The sequence below is a fragment of the Mauremys mutica genome, chromosome 2 (assembly GCF_020497125.1).
Source record: "Mauremys mutica isolate MM-2020 ecotype Southern chromosome 2, ASM2049712v1, whole genome shotgun sequence".
NCBI lineage: Eukaryota > Metazoa > Chordata > Testudines > Geoemydidae > Mauremys > Mauremys mutica.
In genome coordinates, this window is record NC_059073.1 from 169584223 (window position 1) to 169603751 (window position 19529).

At 46.2% G+C, this 19529-nt stretch overlaps 1 protein-coding gene across 1 annotated transcript in view; it reads right to left on the reverse strand.

The window, feature by feature from the left end:
- Positions 1–19529, reverse strand: part of SLC12A7 (solute carrier family 12 member 7) — a 324493-nt gene that overhangs the window by 76887 nt on the left and 228077 nt on the right. The window contains exon 15 of the mRNA XM_045005934.1: positions 16540–16659. Coding sequence (XP_044861869.1) covers positions 16540–16659 — 120 coding nt within the window. The remainder of the gene's footprint in view (positions 1–16539; positions 16660–19529) is intronic.

The window sequence follows — 19529 nt, forward strand, 5'->3', positions numbered from 1 at the left end:
TCTGTATTTGTCATTGGTGCAATCACTGCTTCATTTAAAATTAAATTAAACTGCAGAGCCCCCCAGACTGGTGGCCAGGACCCGGGCAGTGTGAGTGCCACGAAAATCAGCTCGCGTGCCGCCTTTGGCACATGTGCCATAGGTTGCCTACCCCTGGTCTATAAATACCTACATGGGGAATAAATATTTAATAATGGTCTCTGAAATCTAGCAGAGAAATATATAATGTGATCCACTGGTTGAAATTTGAAGCTAGACAAATGTAGACTGGAAATAAGGCACACATTTTTAATGTTGAGAGTAAGTACATAATGGAACAATTTATCAAAGGTTGCAGTGGATACTCCATCACTGACAACTTTTAAATCAAGATTGAATGTTTTTCTAAAAGATATGCTGTACAAATAATTTTGGGGAACTTCTATGGCTTGTGTGATAGGTCAGACGATGATCATATTGGTTCCTTGTGGCTTTAGAATCCATTGATCTATGAATGTGAGACTTGATTGGTTAAAGAACTCAATATACAATCTGATGAGATATCTTTTTTGCAAGGATTTTCCTTAGCAAAAGGAATGAATAGGAACCAAAAAACTCTCTTAATCAAAACTGTTATTGATGTTTCTGGAGACTAACCTCTGAATAACCTCATTACCTGGTGCCTATAACCTGTGGGAAGCTTTGAGCTCCACTGATTATTGAAATGCTCTGATCACTTTATGGTCATTCATCCTCCTCCATTCTCATTCATTCTATACCTCCCCTATCTACTGTTATATCAGAACTGTGAGAACCAGAAATGGGGTGACCAGATGTCCCAATATTATTGGGACCTCCTGATATTAGGGGCTTTGTCTTATATTTGCAACTGTACCCCCCAACCTCCGAAAAAAGTGTCCAGATTTTTCATACTTGCTATCTGGTCACCCTAGCCAGAAATTACTTTGGCCCCAATTGTGAGAAATTCATTGCAGAATTTGAGCTATATTGTGAATTTTTCTGCTGTAGAGAATTTGTTTTAGTATATAAAACTGTTCCTTGTTCTTTTCTTATTTTGGCATCAGTAAGCTCCAGATATTTTTATTCTTCTCAGAGTACTATGACTGCTTTTTAAGAGGGTTAAAGATAAATAATATGATAGACATAGTGCATCGGTGGTCTACTGTAGAGCTGGCCAAAACACAGGATTTCCAGTTTGCAGGAAATTTCTCATTTTATGAAATTTTGTTTTGTTCCAAATCAGAACAAAATCATGCTTATTTTATTTAAACTTTTCCAAGAACCAGAAATACCTCCCCCCCCCAAATTTTCATTTTAGCAACAACAACATAAGGTGTTTATGAAACAAAATTTGCGCCCCAGCCCTGACAGCTGCTAATTGAAATTAATGTTCTTGTTGGTTTCATTACTGCTATTAGCATTTGGAAGCTGCTGTGGCTCCCAGAGTCTGTGGCTCTGGAGCAGCCCTATCATGCAGATTTCCCTTGTCTGGGAACCCAGGGCTTCCTGACACTTCGGTCAGCTAGTGGGAATCTAGAAGCCCTGGAGGGATGTCTCTGGCCCAAGGCAGTCCATATGGCAGCACTGCCCTGGAGCAGGGCCGCCCAGAGGGGGGGGGCAAGAGGGGCAATTTGCACCAGGCCTCGGGTCCCGCAGGGGCCCCCACAAGAGTTTTTCGGGGCCCCTGAAGTGGGGTCCTTCACTCGCTCCAGGGGGGTGGGAAAACTCTTGCGGGGCCCAGGCCCCCGGAGCTTCTTCCGCTCCTGCTCTTCGCCGGTGGGGGGTCCTTCCGCTCCGGGGTGGAAGGACCCCCCACTGGCGAATTACCGCCGAAGCGGGACCCGCCGCCGAAGTGCAGCCGGGTCTTCGGCGGTAATTCGGCGGCGGGAGGCCCTTCCATTCCGGGACCCGCCGCCGAAGTGCCCTGAAGACCCGTGGCAGGAGCCCCCCACCACCGAATTACCGCCAAAGACCTGGCTGCACTTCGGCAGCGGGTCCCGCTTCGGCGGCTATTCAGCGGCAAGGGTTCCCGCCGCGGGTCTTCGGGGCACTTCGGTGGTGGGTCCCGGAATGGAAGGGCCCCCCGCCACCGAATTACCGCCGAAGACCCGGCTGCACTTCGGCGGCGGGTCCCGCTTCGGCGGTAATTCGCCGGTGCGGGGTCTTTCCACCCCGGAGCGGAATGGCCGAATTACTGCCGAAGCGGGGGCCCCCCGCCGCCAAAGACCCCAGGCCCCTGGAATCCTCTGGGCGGCCCTGCCCTGGAGCTGCAGACCCTGGGAGCTCATTCCAAAACCTCCAGGCTTCCAGGCTCCCTGCTGCAGAGCCAGGGCACCCAGGACTTTCAGGCTCATTGCATGGAGCCTTGATATCCTAGCATGGCTGTCTTCCCTGGAGCCACATGTCCTGGAAAACCCAGACTCCTTAGCAATCAGCAAGCTGGCAGGCAGGGTTCCATCATAGCTCCACCTTTGATCCACTGAAAATCTTTCAGTGGAGCTATTTCGTGACACATCTGAGGTTTGACAAACAAGCATTTTGTTGGAAAATTTCCAACCTGAAGAAGAGCTCTGTGGAAGCTCAAAACCTTGTCTCTTTCACCAACAGACGTTGGTTCAATCAAAGATATTACCTCACCCATTATTAATTATTATTATTATCATCTCTCCAAACAGCTCTAGTCTGTTACACATGTTTAAGGGTTCGTCTACACAGCATGGACTAGCCTCCTTACGGATAGCTAGGTTGAATCCAACTCACACAGGAAACAATAACAGTGAAGTCAGTGCAGCATGGGCTTCAGTCTGAGTACAGCCAGGTACAGACACTGGATGCATGCTCAGCTTGCTATCCTATTCTGAAGCCTGCACTGTGCTAAATTCACTGCTATTGTTACCTGCATTAGCTGGATTGCCCTATAGGCATCTCAGTAACTCTCTTTTCAATGTGGCAACTCCAATGACAAAGCTATTTCATCGGTTCCACCAGTTTTCTCTTTCATAACTAGTATATTTGTATTCCTACCTTGAAGTGTTAGTTTCAGTGCATTCATTTTGTCAAATATGTCCACCAGGTATGTTAATGTTCTCAAGGGCAAGTTACACACGGGATCTGCAAGATCAGTTCTTCCAAGGAGGAGATTTTTCTGATTCTGTCACTCAATTCAAATACACATTTTAACACTTTCCAGGTGACAACCATCTGACTTCACTGTGAAATAGAAGCTGAGTGTGGGCACACCCCACAGCTTTGCACAGCATACTAAAGCAGCATAAAGCACTGCCAGGGATTTTATAAAATTACTTTTTTGTGCTGCCGCCCCACTGTTCTTTCCAGTTGTGGTTGCTGCTCCATTGTTGCACAGCCTCACACACATAGCCTAGTTAAAACCTTCATCCATCATGAATTTATCAAGGATCTTGAATATTTCCTCAGCAGTTGTTTGGACTGGGATTTCTTTGCAAAATAAATATTCTTCAAATACGGTTCCTGCTTTGACATATCTCACATAACATGAAGCTGTGCTATGATGACTATGTCTGTGGATTCATCAAATTGCAGTGCAAAATATTTGCACTTCTTAACTTGTTCTATTAGCTGGTCTTGGATTATTTCTGAAAGGTCATCACTGCCTAAGTAGATAGCATTATTTGACATAGGAATGGTTTTCAGCACCATGGCTACTTGTTCCCCAATCATAATTTTACACATAGAATCACAGAATATCAGCAATACGAAGATGAGTACTTGTGGCACCTTAGAGACTAACACATTTATTTGAGCATAAGCTTTCGTGGGCTACAGCCCACTTCTTCAGATGCATAGAATGGAACACATATTGAGGAGATATATATACACATACAGAGAGCATGAAAAGATGGGAGTTGTCTTACCAACTTTGAGAGCCCAATTAAGTAAGAAAAAAACTTTTGAAGTGATAATCAAGATAGCCCAGTACAGACAGTTTGATAAGAAGTGTGAGAATACTTACAAGGGGAGATAGATTCAATTTTTGTAATGGCTCAGCCATTCCCAGTCCCTATTCAAACCTAAGTTGATTGTATCTCGCTTGCATATCAATTCCAGCTCAGCAGTTTCTCATTGGAGTCTGTTTTTGAAGCTTTTCTGTTGCAAAATTGCCACCCACAGGTCTGTCATTGAATGACCACACAGGTTAAAGTGTTCTACTGGTTTTTGAGTGTTATGATTCCTGATGTCAGATTTGTGTCCATTAATTCTTTTGCGTAGAGACTGTCCAGTAGATGTGCAGGTGAATGAGCCTCTGATGATGTGGCTGATGTGATTAGGTCCTATGATGCTGTCACTTGAATAGATATGTGGACAGAGTTGGCATTGGGCTTTGTTGCAAGGATAGGTTCCTGGGTTAGTGTTTTTGTTCAGTGATGTGTGGTTGATGGTGAGTATTTGCTTCAGGTTGGGGGGTTGTCTGTAAGCAAGGACAAGTCTGTCCCCCAAGATCTGTGAGAGTGAGGGATCATCTTTCAGGATCTCAAAGGTTGTCTGTTCTTAAATGTATGTATTTACATTTACCATTAAAAGGCATATTTTTTTGCTTGAGGCCAGTTTACCAAGCAATTCAAATCACCCTGAATCAGTGACCTGTCCTCTTCATTGTTTACAAGTCATATGATCTTTGTATCATATGCAAACTTTATCCATGATGATTTTATGTTATCCTCCAGGTCATTGATATAATGTGTTAAATAGCATAGGGCCAAGAATCAATCCCTGAGGCATTTCACTAGAAACATACCTACTTAATGATTATTTCCTATTTAAAATTACATTTTGAGAACTGTCAGTTAGCCAGTTTTTAATCCATTTAATGGGTGCCATGTTAATATTAAGGGTAAGGGAGTAGAGGAAGAACAGGGAAAAGAGGGAAGACTGCCCTCACAGCCAAAAGTCTGAGGCCTGGAGAGCTCAGAGCAGCTATTTACAGAGGCAGCAAAAAAATTGTGATGCACTTGCTGAGCAGATGTAACAGAGAAGGAGGAAGAAGTTCTGGAACCAAAAACTGAACATGGTCTTGGTGACTCCATCAGTCATGACTTCTAGACTACAGGATTTTCTATGCATAAGAATGCACACTTTTGATTAATTTTGTTCACAGACTGACTGGATATCAGAGTTACTCCATTAATAACCAGATTTTGAGTAGCACAAAATATTTTCCAGGTATCACAAAATCCACATGTGATCATGAAAGTTATGTTCATCTCATTATTTCGAAAACTTAGATTAATGCAAGACAATTTACAAGCTTCTTTGTCTTCAGTGGTGCCTAGTCACAGGTAAGAATCATTTGTATCTTTTTTGTTTGACCAAATGGCATACTTTATTGAAGATCAGCAAGAAAAAGAATAGAAAAAATCATGATTTTTCATCTAATGATTTGGAAATTGATTTAATAATTAACAGATAACAGTATGAAGGAAAATTAAAAAAAATATGTAATGAGACTTTGTAATTGATGGTCTCTTGCTACTCATAAATGTTTGATTTACAGAGTCACATATTTCCTTTTTTGGATTCTCTCTCTTTATACACTTAGAAGACTTTATATTAACACAGTCATGTCTGGGCTCATTAGTGAACATAAAGAACTCATTTACTCTATAATAACTAGTTCTTTGTGATGTTGTAGTTAATATGGAGTCCACTGTAGGTGTGCATACACCCTAGGCATGCAAGCTTGAAATACTTTACCTAGCAGTGTCCAATGCAGCCATGCATACACGCTGCATCTGCTTGTGCTCCCATGCAAGGGCACAAAGGGTGGAGTGGCCCCAACCCTCCCTCAGTTCTCTCACCTTAAAGCTGAGGACTCCAACAGTAGTTTGGATGGCAGGTCATGGGATTCACACAGATTATAGCAGCTCAAAGAACCTACTGTAAGTGTTAGGGTAAGTAAGTGTTCTTTCTTGTTCATATATAGCTATGTGTACATGTAAGCCTGCAGGACTCACCCCTGCAGCACCTCCTGTTGGTCATTGTAGCGGGGTGGACCCCCACTCCTGCCCTGAAGGGTTAAAAGCAGCCCTGGGAGGGGGCTGTGGCTGGAGAAAGCAGCTTTTGGGCTGGGCTTATTGGGGGAAGTGGCTGCAGCTGGGTCCATGCCCCAAACAGATTCAGCTGGCCCTATAAAGGCAGAGAAGCCAGGGGCAGACAGAGAGTCTCCCTCTACAGGTAGAGGGAGAAGGACCTGGCTGCAGGGAGCTAAGTACCTGAGTGGAGCAGGGCTAGGGACAGGCTGAGGAGCTCCAGCCTGGAAAGCCCCAGGCTGCGGCCTAGCATTGGGCTAAAAGGTACTGGGGGTTGCAGGGGGCAGCCCAGGGGTAGGCCAAGGCAGCAGGTCCAAACCCAACCTTGCCAGTGATGAGTAGGCTGATACTGCAGTCTGCCCCAGGGCGTGGGGGGCTAAATGATGACTGGCAGTAGCCTGATACTGAGGTGAGGTGGGAATAGTGGGTGGGGGTTCCCTGTGGAGGGGATACCCTAAGACTGAGGGGTTACTGCCAGGGGGCAGCACCCCAGGTAGAAGGGCACCGGGTCCAGGGAGGGACATGGGGCCAGAGGACAGGCGGATCACCGGCCTGCAGAGGGCGCTCTGGAGCTGGAATGAGCTAATTCCTGGAACAGACCAGCAGGAGGCGCCGCAGGGGAGAGTCTGCTCCTCTACAGTTGTCCTTGGGAATTAGCTCATCCAGCCTCCAGAGAGCCCTCTGCAGGCTGGTGTCCCACTACCGCTGGGCCCCCATGTCCTTCCCAGGACCCCAGTGCCCCTTTATCTGGGGTGCAGCCCTCTGGCCGTACACCCCTCAGTCTCATGGTGTCCCCTTCCTGGGGAACCCCCACCCACTATTCCCACTTCATCTCAGTCGCCCAGTCTCTATCTAGCCCCTGTTCACTGGGGCAGACTGCAGTATAAGCCACTCATCACAGGCAAAGGGGTTTGGACCTGCTGCCTCTGGCTACCCATGGGCTGCCCCTGCAACCCAGTACCTAATAGGCCTTATCAGGCCTGCGGCTTTCCTAGATGAGGATTCCCTTAGAGGGGAGACCCTGAGAGAAAGGGGTTACTGCTTGGGGCAGCACCCCATGTAAAAGGGCACCAGGTACAGGGAGGGACACGGGGGGCCAGAAGACAGGTGGATCACCGGCCTGCAGAGGGCGCTCCAGTGCTGGAAGGAGCTAATTCCCCGGAGTCACCAGCAGGAGGTGCTGCAGGGGTGAGTCCGACCCATCTACAAAATCTCTTCCAAACTTTGTCTGATCTGGCTACCAAGTCCAGCGTATACTACTTGACAAACATGAGCAGGACCTTTAGGATATTATGTTATGAAAACATGCTGTGGATGCCATCTGAGCTCTGATGAATTTAGCTGTAAGTGCCAGCAGGAGGGGTATAGCAGCATCTGGTAGCAAAAGGAGAGATGTTTTATCCATTCTGAAAGTTTTTGGGATGAGTTCACTTGACATTTGGATCGGCCAGCTACAGCAGGTAACAGGATCAAATCTTTCAGATAATCTTCACATCTATCAGTATAGTATTGAAGGGACCTAGACATGTCCAGAGTGTGGAGTTTCTTCTCCCCTTGCATAGAGTGTGGTCTTGGAAAGAACATAGGTAAGTTGATGGATTGATTTAAGTGGAACTCTGATACCATCTTTGGGAGGAATTTTGTATGAGGTCTCAGGACCACTTATCTCTGTGAAATAAGATCTATGGAGGATCTGCCACAAGTGCTTGCAGCCTCCTTATTCTTCTGGGCAAAGTGACAGCCACCAAGAATACAGTTTTAAAAGGAAGATGGTGGATGGAGCTTTTTGCAAGAGGCTCAAAAGGGGGATCCATGAGCAGGGCAGGTGCAAGGAAGTTTCGTGTCCTAGGTGAAACTTCCACCTTGCACCCCCCACCCAGCTAACCCCGCCCCCCACGGCAGCTCACTCAGCCCCCCACCCGGGGAGCCCCCCCTACAGCAGCTACCCCCCCCACCACGACAGCTAACCCCTCTCCACCCCCATCCCCCCACGGCAACTAACCCCGCCCGGGGAGACTCCCCCTGTCCCCCCACGGCAGCTAACCCCACCCAGGGAGACTCTCCCCCATCCCACCGTGGCAGCTAACCCTGCCTGGCCAAGGATAGGTCACACGTGCAGCACAGATATATTGAATTATTCCTGAATTCATCTCCAAAAAGAAAACAAGATTGCTAGTGACAGTGGCACAAACCCAAACTAGGATGAAGCAAGAACTCGTTTGCTTATCATTCTTGGAGCTAGAATACAGGTGCTCTTGTTCAGTAGCAAAGATAAACCATAAAAGACATAGTTTTTTCAAAGGCAATTCAGTCTGTATCTAAAATTATTCAGCATGGGTTTGTGTAGTAAAGCGCACAATAAATTGTGTTCACACTGTGGAATTTGTCTGTTTAAAAAAAAAAAAAAGAGACTTCCCCCCTCCCCCTCCCGTGCCCTGGCAGCTAACCCTGCCTGGGGAGACTTCCCCCCTCCCCCTCCGCCACAGCAGCTAACCCTGCCTGGGGAGACTTCCCCCCCGCCCCCGCCACGGCAGCTAACCCTGCCTGGGGAGCCCGCACCCCCGCCCCCGCCACGGCAGCTAACCCTGCCCGGGGAGCCCGCCCCAGCTCACCTCGGCTCCGCCTCCTCCACTGAGCACGCCGGCGCTGCTCTAATTCTCCTCCCCACCCAGGCTTGCGGCGCTGATTGGAGGAGACTTAGAGCGGGGGCTGTGTGCTCAGCGGAGGAGGCAGAGTGGAGGTGAGCTGGGGCAGGGAGCAGTTCCCCTGTGCGCCACCTCCCCCGTTGCTGCGGGTGGCACTCCCCATGCCCCCGCCCCCAGCTCACCTCCACTCCACCTCCTCGCCTGAGGGGACTTTTAGGCGCCCCCAACCACTAGGCGCCCTAGGCGGCCGCCTAGTTTGCCTAAATGGTTGCACTGGCCCTGTCCATGAGTCTTAAAATAGTTCCTGGTACTTTGCCTGCCCCTCTGATAATTTGTATAGTTTTATGAATCACATTTTATTTTATTTTTCTGTAAATTTCCTTCTTACTGATCAGTGGTGCAATATCCACATAATCAACAAGAATAATCGACTGACTATAGAGCAACACTGTGAAACTCACAACAGACAAGTGCTGTCATATACACAAAATAAACTGAAAAAACAGTAAAACATTTACTTTACTTTCTGTCAGCTATCATAAGTATAGGTACTACGATTTAAAATAATAGTTATAAAATTTTGGTTAGAAGTGTGATTTTTAACCTGGCATCTCTTTTAGGTGATAAAAATGGGGAATGACATTTTGACAGGCAGATGATCCCAGCGAATGTTTTCAACTTGCAAGTACCCATCTGACCCCATGTGGTTCCTTATTAAAAGTGAACGATTGGAGTGCATCTATATCTAGAAAATATATCATGGTGTAATGCAATTACAAGGTTTTATTGGTAATGAATTTGGGATGCCCAACTCATGAGTTATGAGGTTATACCAGAGGAGCTGGGAAAATAAACAATCATGGAATCAATAATTTCACTTCTATATCACTTGCTTTTTATTGTATTCCACATCCCATCCTTCATTTATATGTGAGTAGTCCCATTGAACTAAATGTAACTATTTGTGTGTGTTACATTGTATAAGGCTTGGGGTCTTAGGCCTGGTCTACACTAGGACTTTAAATCGAATTTAGCAGCGTTAATTCGAATTAACCGCTCAACCGTCCACACCAGGAAGCCGTTTAATTTGACCTAGAGGGCTCTTTAGTTCGAATTCGGTACTCCACCCCGACGAGGGGAGTAGCGCTAAATTCGACATGGCTATCTCGAATTAGGCTAGGTGTGGATGCAAATCGAACTTAGTAGCTCCGGGAGCTATCCCACAGTGCACCACTCTGTTGACGCTCTGGACAGCAGTCCAAGCTTGGATTCTCTGACCAGCCACACAGGAAACGACCCGGGAAAATTTGAATTCCTTTTCCTGTCTGGGCACTTTGAATCTGATGTCCTGGTTGGACATCGGGGCGAGCTCAGCAGCACCTGCAACGATGCAGAGCTCTCCAGCAGAGGAGTCCATGCAATCCCAGAATAGAAAGAGGTCCCCAGCATGGACAGACCGGGAAGTCCTGGATCTGATCGCTGTGTGGGGCGATGAGTCTGTGCTTTCGGAGCTGCGCTCCAACAAACGGAATGCAAAGACCTACGAGAAGGTCTCCAAAGCCATGGCACTCAGAGGATACAGCCGGGATACAACGCAGTGCCGCGTGAAAATCAAGGATCTGAGACAAGGCTACCAAAAAGTCAGAGCGGCAAACGGACGCTCCGGAGCCCAGCCCCAGACATGCCGCTTCTACGAGGCACTGCATGCCATTCTAGGTGGGTCTGCCACCACTGCCCCACCAGTGACCGTGGACTCTGAGGATGGCATAGTGTCGACGGGCAGTTCCTCGGCGATGTTCGCCGATGGGGAAGATGAGGAAGGGTTTGTGGAGGATGATGCAGGCGACAGCGCTTACAATACCGCTTTCCCCGACAGCCAGGATCTCTTCATCACCCTCACAGAGATCCCCTACCAACCCTCCCCGGCCGTTAACCCAGACTCAGAATCAGGGGAAGGATCAGTCGGTAAGTGCTATAAACATGGAAACATTTATTTTTTAAAAAACAGGAATAAAAACTATATAAAAACTATATAAAAAGTTTTCCATATAAAACTATATAAAAAGAAGGTCCACACATATAGGGATGGAACAGAAATCCTCTTGGGACACTTCCACGAAGCTCTCGTAGAGGTGCTCGAAAAGACTCCGCAGGAGGTTCCTGGGGAGAGGTGCCTTATTTGGTGCTCCGTGGAAGCACACTCTTCCGCGTCAGGCCATCCTAACGTACAGCGGAATCATTGCCTCGACCAGCATGGCAGCATACGGTCCTGGTCTGTGCAGGGATTCTCGCAGCATCCTCTCTCTCGCTCTCCGAGTGACCCGCCTCAGGGTAATCTCGTTCGGCGACTGCTGCATCTAATTAGGGCAATTAGTGTACTGTTACTATTGTGAATGCTTGACTTTTACTTTGCATAGCAATGACCTTCGTTTAACAGCCACGTGTTGGAGGCCGCAGAGGAAAAGCATACAGTGATCTTTCCCGGGCACAGCCGCGAGGGGCTGGAACAGGGTCAGACTTTATGCTTTCCAGATTGCCTTCAGCGGGAGGGCACAGCTATCCATTAACTGTTAAGCAGCCTATAGTGTAGGGCTTACCAGGCCTGGCTGCTACACGGATTCAGCTGTACCACCCCGCTTGTCCGATCTCCTGTGCAAGACCGCAGCCAATGAAAGCGTATTCCGAAATCTCGAACTTGTCCTGAGAGCTCGTGAGACTAGGTGCCCTGTATGGTCTTGTTCACAGAAACTGAGTAGACTGTGTTCAGTGTTCACAAACGTATCTTTTCAAGGAAATCACTTCCTTTTTCCCATCACACAGCTGCGGCTCTTTCACGAACTGCCCCGGCATCCCCCTCACAGAGGCTGGCGCAGATTAGGCAGCGAAAGAAAAAGACTAGGGACGACATGTTCTCGGAACTGATGGCCTGCTCCAGAGCCGAGGCGGCCGAGCAAAGACAGTGGAGGGAGACCCTATGTCAGCACCAGCGCTCACACAGCAAACGGGAGGACAGGTGGCGGCAGGAAGACCAGCAGGCGACTCAAACGCTGCTTGGGCTAATGAGGGAGCAAACGGACACGCTCCGGCGCCTTGTAGATGTTCTGCAGGACCGCAGGCAGGAGGAGAGAGCCCCCCTGCACTGTATCTGCAACCACCATCCCCCGCCACAAAGTCCTGTCCCCCCCTCACCCAAAGTAACAAGAAGGAGGGGCGCTAGGGGCCGTGAAAACTGTCACTGCACCCCAGCAGAGCGCTCATGTACCACACAGCTCTCATGCCATAAATTTTGAGAAGTGCTTCCTTTCCTGGATCACCCAGTCCCAAATCCAAGTTTCATCCCCCCACTGTGTAGTTGAGTATTAAAAGTAGTTTGTTGTTATTCACTGTTTCCGTCACGTTTTTCTTGTCAGAAGACTTTGTGTGAAGGGGGGGAGGGGTTTTTTAATTGCATAGGACAGCCTCCATTAGCAGGGTACAGACTTGGGGGCAGGATCAACAGCAGGACACACACAGACTGCAGTCACTAGGCACCAGGGTCAGTCTGGGAGGTGTATGCTGCCCCGGGTCAGTCTGGGAGGTGTATGCTGCCCCAGGGTCCTAGCGCCTGCCATCCACAAATGGCAAGGCAGGCTGCCCTTACCATGCCCTTCCACCCTAGCCACGAGCCTCTCCGATGCCCTGAGCCCCAGCAAGAGCCCTCATCCACGGACACATACTCACCCTTCCCACACACCCCTCACCCCTTCCTACGCCCCAACCCCCAGCCCAGAGCCTGCATCCAAACTCCGTCCCAAAGACAGCACCCCTCACCCCTTCCTGCAAACCCACCCCTTCCTGCACACCCACCTGCAACCGTCCTCCCCCCAGAGACCGCTGTAGGAGCAGGAGCCTGTCATTCCTCTAGTGTAGAAGCGGTCTGTACATCAATGCACACCGTACCCACCACAGTCTGCGTCCATGTTTCAACCCTTGAACAGGAATTCATAATTAAAGAAAACTTTGTTAATAATCAGTGTTCCATTAAATTTATTTTAAAACGTGTGTTGGAAGGGGGGAAACCTGGAGAACGGGGTATGTAACCGCAGATCGAAGTCAACAGTCACTGAAACAGGCTCAGGTTCAGCTTCTCTGTAAATCAAGTGGACAGTCATAGGTTACCCTGCTCTCCGAGGAACATAGCTTTCAAAGCCTCCCGGATGCACAGTGCTTCCCGCTGGGATCTTCTATCGGCACGGCTGTCTGGCTGAGCGTAATCAGCAGCCAGGCAATTTGCCTCAACCTCCCATCCCGCCATAAAGGTCTCCCCCTTGCTCTCACAGAGATTGTGGAGCACACAGCAAGCAGCAATAACAACGGGGATATTTTTTTCGCTGAGGTCCGAGCGAGTCAGTAAGCTCCGCCATCTCCCCTTGAGACGTCCGAAAGCACACTCCACCACCATTCTGCACTTGCTCAGCCGGTAGTTGAAGAGTTCCTTCTCACTGTCCAAGGCGCCTGTATAGGGCTTCATGAGCCAGGGCATTAGCGGGTAGGCTGGGTCCCCGAGGATCACTGTAGGCATCTGCACATCCCCAACCGTTATTTTGTGGTCCGGGAAGAAACTACCTGCCTGGAGGCGTTTAAACAGACCAGAGTTCCTGAACACACGCGCGTCATGAACCTTGCCCGGCCACCCGACGTAGATGTTGGTAAAACGTCCCCTATGGTCCACCAGTGCTTGCAGCACCATAGAAAAGTAGCCCTTTCGGTTAATGTACTGGCTGGCCTGGTGGGCTGGTCCCAGGATAGGGATGTGAGTCCCATCTATAGCCCCACCGCAGTTTGGGAATCCCATTGTGACGAAGCCATCTCTGACGACCTGGACGTTTCCTAGAGTCACTACCTTTGAGAGCAGTTGCTCAACGATTGCGTGGGCTACTTGAATCACAGCAAGCCCTACGGTAGATTTGCCCACGCCAAAGTGGTTCGCTACTGACCGGTAGCTGTCTGGCGTTGCAAGTTTCCAGAGGGCTATGGCCATTCGCTTCTGCACACTCAGGGCTGCTCGCATCCGGGTGTCCTGGCGCTTCAGGGCAGGGGACAGCAAGTCACAGAGTTCAAGGAAAGTGCCCTTACGCATCCTGAAGTTTCGCAGCCACTGTGATTCATCCCAGACCTGCAGCACTATGCGGTCCCACCAGTCCGTGCTTGTTTCCCGGCCCCAGAATCGCCGTTCCACACCATGAACTTGACCCATTGCCACCATGATCTCCACTGCGCGGCGTACCCTGCTTTGTGAGAGGTCTGAGCCACTCTGTGACTTCCTGTCCTCACCACGCTGACGGAGCCTCCTCGCCCGATTTCTCAGCAGCTGACTGTGGAAGAGGTGGACGATAAGGTGCGAGGAGTTGACAACGGCCATAAGTGCAGCGATGATCGCAGCGGGCTCCATGCTCGCAGTGCTGTGGTGTCCGCGCTGTAACCGACCAGAGAAGGGCGCGAACAGATTTCCCGCCGGCGCTTTCAGGGAGGGAGGGCGTGATTGACGGTTCAGTGACGACAGTTACCCAAAACCACCCTCGACACATTTTTTCCCCCAGCAGGCATTGGGGGCTCTACCCAGCATTCCAATGGGCAGCAGGGACTGCGGGAACTGTGGGATAGCTTCCCACAGTGCACCGCTTCCAAAGTCGACGCTGGCCCCGTTACTGTGGACTCAGACAGTCGAATTAGTGTATTTAGTGTGGATACACAAATTCGACTTCATAAGGTCGATTCCACAAATTCGAGTTAAGTAGATTCGAAATAGTCTTGTAGTGTAGACGTACCCTTAGATTGTAATATTCTGGCCTGTGCTCCAGCTCCGTTCCATAGCTCTGGGCCACGCTTTCCATATATCAACGGAGAGAGACAACATGGCTGGAGTACAACAATCACTCACTGTGGAATGGCTCCTTCTGAGCCACTGCAGTCAGGTACAGTTTAGATTCTAGAGTAACTCTGGCAGTTTAGAGTATTGTTTCCCATCTCCCACCTCTCCCACTTAGCTGCAACAACTCTGGAGCAGACGTGGATTGGCCTTTGATCATTCATTGGCTTATGTAGCACGTTGCACACATTTGACTTTTTATCACAGGCACCAACTTTTTTCTGCACCGGTGGGTGCTCGTGCCTCCGGCCCTGCCCCCGCCTGACTCCACCCCTGCCCCAAAGTCTCCACCCTAACTCTGCCTCTCCCTTCCCCTATTGAACCCCTAGCCAAGGGATCTAATACTGATAGTATATATCTATAAATCTTCAAAACATTTAATCATCTTATTATAGCAATCCCTCTGGATCTGTTTATTGGTCATAAATGAGATTCTTGTTTTGTTTTTTTAAAAGGGAAAATTTCAACACAAAACTTTTGTTAAAATAGAGTTAAGGTTGAGAGTGCATATTTATAATTTAGGGTAAAAATTACAGGGATCTTATAATTATCCCCGAAACAAGCTTTATAAATCCAGTTAAGATTTAATTTAAAAGAAAACCAAACATGTTAAGGGATAGAGATGCACAGTTAAGGAACCTAAGTTAACAAAATGATAGCTTTGCCTTGCACATTTACCAGGATGAAACCAAAATATGAAAAAAATCATATGGGTCTTTAATAGTCAGTTTATCTGACACCACAAATACCAAAATTCATCATCATAGTTATATGGTTATTTCAAGATGTTACTACAATTTAGATCTGGCAAAACTATTTGAGGTCATTTTTGGAGTGCTTTACGTTTATTCACAATGACCTTGAGAAACTGGAGAACTGGTCTGAAATCCTCAAAGTGAAATTCAGTAAAGACAAGTGGAAAGTACTACATTTAGGAAGGAAAAATCAAATGCGCTAATACAAAATGGGGAATAACTAGCTAGGCAGTAGTAGTGTTGAAAAGGATCTGGGCGTTATAGGGATCACAAATTGAATATGAGTCAACAATGTAATGCCGCGGCCAAAAAACTAATACCTTTCTGAGGTATATTAAGGGTAATGTTGTATGTAGGACACTGGAAGTAACTGTCCTGCTCCACTCAGCAATGGTAAGGCCTTGCCAGAAGTATTGTGTCCAGCTCTGAGTGACACACTTTAAGAAATATGTGGACAAATTGGGGAGAGTTCATAGGAGAGCAACAAAAATAATAAAAGGTTTAGAAAAACTGACATATGAGGAAAAGTTTAAAAAACAGGGCATGTTTAGTCTCGAAAGAAGAAGACTAAGAGGGGACCTGATAACAGTCATCAAATAATTAAGGGCTGTTATAAAGAGGATGACAGTCAATTGTTCCACCATGTCCCATAGTAGTTTCAATATTTAATCACTCTCACTGTTAAAAACTTGTGACTAATTAAAAATTTTGAATTTGTCTGTCTTCAGATTCAAGACATTGGCTCTTTTTTTGTCTTTAATAACTGGTGTTTTTTCTGCATAAGCGTACATATACACCCCAATTAAGTCACTTCTTTATCTTTTGATAAGCTAAAATGAACTCAAGTCTCTCTCTGCAAGACATTTTCCCAGACATCAAATAATTTTCTGGCTTTTCTGTGCATTGTGTGTTTGTATAAACAGACACAGAGCATCTTGCAGAAAGGAGTGCCTTTTTCATACATACTCAAGTATGTCATTTTCCCTGAAGTTTCCTGCAGAACAGGTGGAATTTTAGGGCTTCAAGACCGTGTCACTTTTTAAAGCTTGCTACTTGACATTAACATTCAAGCATAACATTTCAAATTTTCTTGGTATTATAAATAATAAATTAAAATTAAAAAAAGAAATTAAATATAACACATGAATAAAATTACATCATCTTACCCTCTATATTCTATGTACTTGTAAATACATCCTGCAATTAGCATGGCAATCAAAGCATAGTACCAAGAGCAAATGAACATCAAGGCAAAACATAAACTCATCCCCAGGAATGAAAGAGCCCTAAAAAGAAGCACATTTTTAAATTTATAACATGCCTGCAAATGTTCTACAAAGTAAATTCTTCCATTAAACTAACTCTCAGAAAGATCTCTCTAACAAAAAAGGCTATTTCATAATTTAAATGCATTGTCAACAACTTTAATAATCGTTCTGAAAATGCTGAAAACTGAATACAATATTCAATATATGCCTGCAATGTTCAATTCTGAATCTCTCTACTTATGCCTACAACTTTTTTCAAGTTTTAAACAGGTCTTAACGTTATTTAAAATCTATAACTTTCAAGTCAATTTTAAACTTCAAAAATTTTCTTCATTATTTATATTATTCTATATAAATCCATGTAAAAACACCCAATATTAATATTCTTGTTAAATTCAGTCAATGAAGTATGATAGATTTACCTACTGATATGGTGCCCTAAGTATGTCATATGATAATAAAAACTGGTGTATGATAAGTATCCGTTGTGGTTAGAGACTAAGAAATCTTTTAAATATAAAGGTTAAAAAAAGAGATTGGGATTTAAAATTTAAAAAAAAATGTCAGGTTGAAAAACAGAAAGGTAGAAGTTTAAAAAATAAAATATAAGCAGACAAAAGTTTTAAAAAGAACAAATATACAAATAAGAATAGGTCATTAAATAAACATGCAGTTGTTTTTGTTTTTTGTTTAAATCACACCACACAGAAATAGGATGAGGTTTATAAACAAAAGATTATATGATAAGTACCAGCAATGACAGATTTGGGCGCTATACTATATTCCTTTATTAAAAATTCTTACACCCTCTTTTTGAAGAGCTCTTATACTTGCAGCAAACCTTTGAAATTTGGCTAGTGGATTGTCCTGGAGTCAACAAGATGCCTTTTGTTGGCTTCAAGAAAATCTGTTTAGATTTGGCCAAGTTACAAGGTGTCAAAAATTCCAATTTCCTATCTGTTTCTCCCAAGGCACAGCCTGTTTTTGGTTTGTTGCCAAACATCCCCAAAATTCCATTAAAACTCTAGGCAACTATCTCAGGGCATCTCACTTCAGCAGTTTGCACAAAGAGCTGAGACTCCAGACAGGACATAGATAAAATAAATATTATTCTTTTCCTCCCAATTAAAATACCCTTTGGCCTAAGGGAAAATGCACAATGCTTGAACCAAGGGAAAATCCTGGAATCATATTCCCATTGACTTCAGTGGAACCAAAATTTCACCCTTAGTTGTAGACTCAATACTACAACTTGGTGTTAACAGTTCTGTGAACTTCACAAGTTAATACTGAACAGGGCATCACAGTTCACACAAGTTGGGAATCCAGATCTCAAATATGGGAGATCCAAGCCAGAGCCACTTATCAATGCTATCTCTTAGAAAGTTTGCCAAATAGATGTCCTTGGCTATGGTTTCTGTAAAAGCAGGCTACTTCAGCATATGTAACTCTCTTTCAGTATGTTACCTGTCCTCTTCCAGTGGTTGGTCAAGAGAGGATAACAGCCTTTTCATGCTTCCAGCTAAAGTCCTTTAGCACAAGTGACAGTGATGCAGTACTAAGATTTAGTAGTTGATTGATGGTTTGGGGGCTGGAAGGGCAAGGGGGAAGGTACAGTGTCATATAATCTGTTTACATTTTATAAAAAATGAGGATGTTGGCTCTATTAGTTTGCAGCAAGGCTTTTTTTCAGTTATGATGTCATGTTTGCTTTTACTTTTCAAATGAAAGAGGAGACGTGTAATAGTGCCACTGGGGACAGTGAGATGACCTTGCCACATGACAGGGTAATCCTGATCCATATCAGATGATTGGGAACAGGAAATTTAAAAAAATAAATAGTCTCTTTGCAGCACTCCTGCATGTCATATTAACAGTAATTGAATAATTAACTTGCCTAACACTTCCCATATATAAAAGATTCTTATCACTTTTTTCACAGAAGCTCTAACTTCTTTATTGCTTTCATGGGTTGCTACTAATTGTGTGTTCCTCATTTTTTTTTGGAGTGCCCAACTTGAGACACCTTGGACCTGATTTTTCAGAAGCGGTGAGCACTCATGATTGCAACTATAGTCAATGGAAATTGTGGATACACAATAACACTGATAGTAACAGAGTGTGGTCTGGAAGAGCTGGGGGAGTCATAGAATCATAGAATCTCAGGGCTAGTCTACACTTACCGCGCGGGTCGACGCGGTGAGTTCGACTTTCCGGAGTTCGAACTATCGCGTCTGATCTAGACGCGATAGTTCGAACTCCGGAAGCGCTAGTTCGAACTCCGGTACTCCACCTCGGCAGCTGGAGTTAGCAGAGTCGACCTTGGAGCCGCGGAGTTCGGTTCCGCGGCGTCTGGACGGGTACGTAGTTCGAACTAGGGTAGTTCGAATTCAGCTATGCTATTCACGTAGCTGAATTTGCGTACCCTAGTTCGACCCCCATTCTTAGTGTAGACCAGGCCTCAGGGTTGGAAGGGACCTCAGGAGGTCATCTAGTCCAACCCCCTGCTCAAAGCAGGACCAAACCCAACTAAATCATCCCAGCCAGGGCTTTGTCAAGCCTGACCTTAAAAACCTCTAAGGAAGGAGATTCCACTACCTCCCTAGGTAACCCATTCCAGTTCTTCACCACCCTACTAGTGAAAAAGCTTTTCCTAATATCCAGCCTAAACCTCCCCCTCTGCAACTTGAGACCATTACTCCTTGTTCTGTCATCTTCTAACACTGAGAACAGTCTAGATCCGTCCTCTTTGGAACCCCCTTTCAGGTAGTTGAAAGCAGCTATCAAATCCCCCCTCATTCTTCTCTTCTGCAGACTAAACAATCCCAGTTCCCTCAGCCTCTCCTCATAAGTCATGTGCTCCAGCCCCCTAATCATTTTTGTTGCCC